This window comes from Gymnoscopelus microlampas (assembly GCF_963454915.1).
Source record: "Gymnoscopelus microlampas genome assembly, chromosome: 19".
In the NCBI taxonomy this organism is placed as follows: domain Eukaryota; kingdom Metazoa; phylum Chordata; class Actinopteri; order Myctophiformes; family Myctophidae; genus Gymnoscopelus; species Gymnoscopelus microlampas.
In genome coordinates, this window is record NC_139956.1 from 22810805 (window position 1) to 22818099 (window position 7295).

At 39.5% G+C, this 7295-nt stretch overlaps 1 protein-coding gene across 1 annotated transcript; it reads right to left on the reverse strand.

The window, feature by feature from the left end:
• Positions 1–396: 396 nt before the first annotated feature.
• Positions 397–4655, reverse strand: LOC311035250 (cornifelin homolog). The gene is made up of 5 exons (XM_084043343.1): positions 4295–4655; positions 3348–3452; positions 2777–2928; positions 1018–1496; positions 397–931 (listed from the first exon to the last, which is right to left on the reverse strand). Exons 2-4 carry the CDS (start codon positions 3448–3450, stop codon positions 1350–1352), a joined length of 402 nt encoding a protein of 133 aa, XP_083899469.1. The 5' UTR covers positions 3451–3452; positions 4295–4655; the 3' UTR covers positions 397–931; positions 1018–1349.
• Between the last annotated feature and the right edge of the window lie 2640 nt (positions 4656–7295).

The window sequence follows — 7295 nt, forward strand, 5'->3', positions numbered from 1 at the left end:
CGATGACGTCATATAGGATGGGATTTCAAACTACAGCCTTTTCTTCATTAGTATAATAGAAGGCATAACACAATGAAATGTTGTTCCACATCCCAACTCTGAGACACAGACCAAGTATAAACAGACAATGTGAATGTTACCGATGAGCTCTCCCCTTTAGGATTTATCCTGTCCTATGACCACAATGGAAAGAATCTGCATTGTTTGCTTTTAGATTGATGCCATCTAGATTGATGCCATCTATCTATCTGTCTGTCTGTCTGTCTGTCTGTCTTGGTAACTGTCTAATCTAATCTATTTAGAAGTGTTGACATAAAGCACGTAGGCCTACATCCTTGCAGTTATGAATGTTTCTTTGCTACAAGAGTCACAGTGACAAAAGGTGAGCTCCTCTGAAAGCCATGGTATCATTTGCACACTAGAGACAACTTTAGTACAATCTTACTGGTATTAATATTGAGTATATTAAAAGGTTTGTAGCTGTTTTAGTTTATTATTATTTTTTACAAAATTGTGTGTTTAAAGTTGGTAGATTAAGTGAATGTCTATTTAAGCCTGTCACCTGGAAGGCAAGTTTCAGTTGCAATATTTAGGCAGTCAACCATCTGCTTTTCTGATAGCTGAGGGTAGTAGTTGTGAGGTGTACGTGACAGGTAAACATTAAAACTCACAAAGCCACATCCTGGCATAACATCCTGAGTGGAACGGTTTGAGGTCAAATATAAGACAGTTGACAGATAGTTGCTTTGAGGCAGGTTTAACAGTTGGCTAAAGTTTTTTAGTCAAAGCAGCATGAATCAATCATGTGTATGTTCAGACATTAAAATTAAAAAAACGACTTTCCTATCAAAAAAATATTTGCAAAACCTATACAGTATTTCTGTAATAAAGCAGAGGATTAACACTATAATAGACCCACCTATGGAAATATCTCCACAATGATGCACACACACACGCGCACGCACATGCACACACGCACACACGCGCGCACGCACACACACACACACACACACACACACACACACACACACACACACACACACACACACACACACACACACACTGAGCTGAGCTGAGCTGAGTGAATTCTTTGCTGTCTGTGAAAGAGGAACAGCCTAATGAGAGTAGCTGCTTAGAGACACTGACTTGCAATGCAATTTTAATCAATATAAATGACAGGGACGAATTTATGTATTAAGTTTATTTAGCCATATATTCAGTTTATTTAGCCATAAAATATTAGCATGGTCATTAAGGGTCTTAACCACTTAAACCCCAGCATCCTTATTGTGGGGAAGGCTTTCGCAGAAAAAACAGATCGATGGTGTTGGTTACGGGTCTCCGGATTGTTACTGCTGAGGCAGCATGTTGTACACTGTGGTTGTGTGAGTGCTGGTGTGGACAGTCTGTCTGCGGTTCTTTATTTCGCGGGCCATCTGACACCAGGAAAGCCAGGGGCAGCAAGTGACAATACAGCAGTCATTACACATGTCACCCTGAGGAGACAGAGGGGAGAGTCACACACAAATCACCATTCACTTGTTTCACTTTATGTCATGTGTGCTTCACACAGACGGTCTCACAGCTAAATCCATTGTATAAAACTAGAGGTAGCTAGCCCCCTAGCCGTGCACAGGGCTCTAGTAGCCAAACAAATTGTATGTGTGCATTGCTTGTTAGTCGCGCGATACCTGGAAACCTGGCAACCCTGTGGCTGCGTGGCTGCTCCGTTGCAGACAGGCAGAGGCACGGTTTTAACTCGACAGACACGGGCGCGAGGCACTCGTGTAGTAGGCTGTCGACGCTTCGACACGCAAACAGCTGTGTTTGTTTCGAGACGCAAACCGAAAGCGAAAGCAAACTGAGAGATGGACACATTTCAATGGCTACCGCTTCGTTTTCGCTCGGCTCTGGTCGGCTGCACTCGGCTCGGTAGGTGAACGACAGCCTGTTAACTCGGAACAGCCACGCATGCACGCCACTCCCAAATGTATAGGATGTAACTCTGAAACTGTAAAAAAAATAAATTATGGGCTCATTTTACACTTTCAGAGTTAAATGAACACTCCGGATTTTACTCTGCACTCACGATTAGTTAGACGATAAATGTGATTATGAATCGACTGCTACACACAAATATTAACCAATCAAACCTGTATGGGATGGAGTTAGAAAAGACACCAAAATATGCCTGAGCATTGAATAAATGCTGTTGAGAACAGAGGAGAACTGAAACACCTATCAAACAGAAACACCTTGAACAAAACCGCAAGCGACAACATTGGTTTATTTTGAAAGTGACAGATGGTCTTTGAGTTATGACAATGAATGTGATAGGATTGAATGTCTCAAATTCATAGCTCACATTCTTCCAGGCAGGGAACAATCACACTACATTTTGGTTGTCAATCAGACAAAGGGTGTGGGAGAATATGGCCTTTAAAATGCATATAATTGTTATCTTTAATAATAGCACCAATTGAAACCATATTTCATGAGGTCCCTTCTTCGCACATTTATGAGGAGTGTGTAAAGTTTCAAGTCTTTATGATATACATTGCATGGTAAATTTAGCAACTATATGGAGAAGGAGGGGAAAACTGCAGGGGATACAGCTTGAACTCCTGATAAAACAAAAGCCAGTTTGTAAGAGTATCTATAGGTCTGTTTTAAGAAAGGATTTAACAGACAATTCACTTCATACTGGATTTGCTTGCCCAAGTTCCTCAGGCACAGAGCTCTAAAGTGCAATAACCCTTTGCTGTGGGAAATTTACCTGTATGTGGTACCTCTCTCTCAAAGCAGTTCTCATGGCAAGAGCAATGGGAGGGACTATGCCACTGTTCACCATAGGCATGCACAGACATTCTCCAAAATCGGAGCTAGTCTGACAAGCCAAACACGGCGGCAACCAGAAACCAAGACAGCCTGTCAGGGACGCAGACAGATAATGAAAATTGAGTCCTTCAGAAATTCTCAGATATACCAAAAATAGCCAATCTACAAGCTCACAACGCATCAATGCGTGACACTGTCATATGACATAAAATAGGGTATTCATTTATATTTTAACGTAAAAAGATGAAATATGGAGATACAAAACTGCAATATGATGTGGGCAAGGCTGCAACCAGAAAGGCACATGCACTGGGGATCGAATGTAGGCTTAGATTCATTTATGTAAAAGTGAAACTGTAAGTCTGTCTGATTTCTGATGAAGTGAAAGACATGGTGCCAAATGACTATAAATACACGCACGCACGGCATGAGACACACACACACACACACACACACGCACACGCACACGCACACGCATGCACAGAATCTTTTCAGGGAAAGACACTCACAGATGCTCATGTCCTCACAGCAGCCAAAAAGGTTGGTACTCCAAACCTGGTCCTTAAAGCCTGCTGGGTATTGATACATGGCTGGCTGGGCTGTTACTGCCATGTCTATGGAGAGAGAGAGAGAGAGAGAGAGAGGGAGAGGGGGAGAGGGGGAGAGGGGGAGAGAGACAGACAACACACTCAAAATCACAGCCAGACTTCTACTACCAGGTGCCCCAAGCTAAGGGCTCCAAAATTAATATTTTATCTTTTTTGCTGAAACTGTAAAGTGTAGCCTACCGGGTGATACGGGTGCTACATCCAATTAAATGTGTTTTATCAGAGCAAGTAAGCAGAGTTGAATGGGAAACTTCAGTGCCGCTCCGCTCGCTTCTCTCTAATTTGTGTAACATTCTGATATTACAGATAAACCACTTGTTGTTTTTTAATGAATTGAACAGAAATTAATTATATAAACATTATTCATCCGCAGATGTTAACATCACTCATACAGTTAAGGACAGTAAACAGAAAAGTTATGCAGCCAGGCCAGTATCTTACATGTAGTACACATGGTACATAAATAACATCCTAACAGTTGAGAATATCTAACCCTCGAGAAACTCGAGATGTTCTTTCACTCCAAAAGGGCTCTCACTCTAATGTCTCAAGTCCAGAGGCAACCTATTAGTTGTTGGCTAAATGGCTGCACATTCTACTTTTAGCTTATTTTTTTACCCCCCATGTTGTTATTTAGTTGTTGTTTTTTAAATATGCATGTCTCAAAGTGACCCACTGCCTATCTGGGGACAACCAGTTATAATCATGCACAGAGATGTACCCATATACTGTAGCTGTAAGTCTCATTTTCTCAACCCAACTTCTATCTCGTGTCTCCCTAAGACAAAACACTGGTTTAAATAAACATGTTGAAGTAATCATACAAGGATGCTATCCCAGGGACTTACCGTGACTTCGTGTGTGGAGGGACCAGTTAAAGAATCTATTGCCAAACTTGGGTAGAAATAGACAATGGTGCAAAGTATTAAGTTTAGTATCCAAAACAAATCTGTATAAAGCAGAGCAGAGTTTACAAACTATTTCCTTGGAATCAAAAAATATTAAACTTCCTCTAAAGGTGAATTAAGTCTATGCTACTCCACTTCATCTACGGTTCAAGGCCAAGAGCCAAACTGAACCCCATTAGCTCAGTTCCTCTTCTTTCATCGTGAGAAGTGTCAACTAGGATATATTAAGATGCTTTGATGCATGCCATGCAGTGATCTGATTGGCTGCTCTGAAACAAGAGTAACGGTGAGGTGAGTTGCGGTGAGGGTTGATGGAGTGGAAGGTGATTATGTTCGGTGCATTTACACTTTTGAGGAGAAATAATGCAAAATATAAGGGGGACAGAATGACTGTCCAAAACCGTTACTTTTCAGGAAATGGAAAGAACCTATGTTCCAATGGATCCAGTGTAGCCTATAGTTATTATTTAGTCACAAGCTCTTGTTAATACACTTAATTGGTTAAATATTTATAAAACCCACAGACAGGGATAACCACCTTCAATCTGTCGTCCCCTTCTTGGGCATGCCATTATAGGCGTAACATTTTAATTAAACTAGCAGATCTACAAGCTCATGAATTGCCTCACGATCATCGCTTGTAGATCAGCTATTTTCACTTTTGTCACTGTCATAGGACAACATCTAAAACAGGGCATATAATATGTCATGAATAAAGTGTCTGATGAAACGCCAGGTTGTGAGTTGTTTTTAATTTCAATTATTCACCCAGCTTCGTCACAAAGTGTTCTTTCCATCAGCTTATTAAGAGAAGCAGAGCAAAGCCACATCCTGGCATAGCATCCTGAGTTGAGAGGTTTGAGGTCATACGTATATTCAGACGTTGGCGTTGGGGAAATCTTGTAACTCACATAGTGTTTGCTAAAATGACAAAGCAGCATGCATCAATTTAATTTTTACCCATCAACTATTGATGTTATTAGGTTTGACTACAAGCAAAGAATTGTACATTGTAGTTCATAGTGTAGCTTACCGAATCAATTACTATAACAATTTGACAGTAATCCGTGAAATAACTTAACTGTACATTTAGCCACTTATTTTAATGCCAGCTTCATCTCCTGCTCTGGTATTATAATTGTTAATTGATGGTGGATTTTCAAGATTCAAGAACTAAATTCATTGTGTAAAATGTATAATTAATCACTCAATGTATTGCTTTGCCGAAATTAAAACTTGTTTAAAAAAAATAAGAATACTTTTTTTTATTGGTTTTGGCTCCTATACATTTTAACAGCAATAACAACAACAACAACAACAACAACATAATTAACAGGAGTAGAAGGTTAAGAAAAATAATTAAGTATGTAATAACATTAGTCATAGCACACTTAAAAGTGCAGTGTGCATGGGTACTTCTAAATATATTTTTCCTATATCTAGGCTACGTACTGTATGTGCACACTGCATAGTATGCGTATAAGTATAAGTATCTATTTTCATGCAACTCGCACACTTCCAGAATGTAAATAATTTAATTTGAAATCATATGGTGCACTGTAGCGGAAAAACATATAGCTTACATAATGTATTACAGAAACAACAGGAGATAAGCATACTACAAGTTTGTCTCTCTGACTGGACCGTTTTTTCAGTGAGATCTTTCAGGCATAAGATGGCCCTAAAAAATGTCAACTTCTATGTTGGGCTCCTTAAACCAAGCTGATATTTAATTCTAATGTTAGTCCCTTTCTATCACACATTCAGCTTTAGAAATGTTACATAGGATATCTTTCTGATTTGGACTGGGTCTGAGACTGAGGTGACATCGCTTTTTAAAGAGGTGGTGCCATGTTTTTGCACTTTTTCTGTTTTTCATGTGTCTATGAGGTTGATAGAACTTCATTAAGCCCCCCGGAGGTGGTTTTATGGTGTTTTATCTGTTGTCTTCTCTGATTATTTGGAGTTTCTTCCTGGAGGCTGAAATCTTGAGGGTCAAACGTGCCAATAGAGAAACAGCCCTTTAGTGACATCACAGAGCCCCCAAAAAACATACCCTCCCCCTCATTATCATAACACAACAGGTGTGGGCATGAGGAGGGACTAGGACAGGTGGGTGGTGCTAAGGTGAGAACCAGGCATACTTAATGAACTGGAGGCGTGTCCACATAAAAACATATTTTTTTACAATTTCTGTACACTTTTTTTTTTTTTTTTAAATCCTTACATAATAATAATACCTTATGATCAGGTTTTAGGGTTGAAAAATATCATGGCACTCCATCTTTAAATAACAGTACTTGGTTCTTAAAGTAGCCTACGCCATTGCTTCTGACCGTTTTCATATACATTTTCTTGATGCCCTGGTCATTAAATAAAACAACAGAAAGGCCACATACCGCAATTCCCTACTTTATGGTAGTTTACATTCTACACAAGAATGATTTCCAATGCGACAGTTCAAACGTATTGTATACGTACATAGGATGTGTAGTTCAGATTCACTTTACCCTTCAAACAGTGTGGTTATCCTGATGAATGGATCCAACCTGCTGCAGTTACATTCCATGGCTGTACCCAACAATATTGCCTTTAAACTAAGGAGAGAACAGTAAGAGAACAACAAATTAATTGTTTGATTCAGTATTCTCCTTTGGGTCCACATTTTGAAAAAAAAAAAAAGATTTATAGAAAGAACTGGTGTATTTTAAGTTCAGAGCCCACCAATGGTAAATATTTTTCAGTTCCTCCGCATATAAATTAGTATAAACCAAACCTGATGGACCTACTGGTCAGGTCACAACATTCTGCGTCAGACAACACCTAACACTTTCTCAATAATTTTCCTGATGGTAATTATAAATGTGGTACCTGTGCTCAATGCAATTTCATTTACAGATGCCATACATTTACTGTTACTGGAAAATGGTTTAAGATCAGG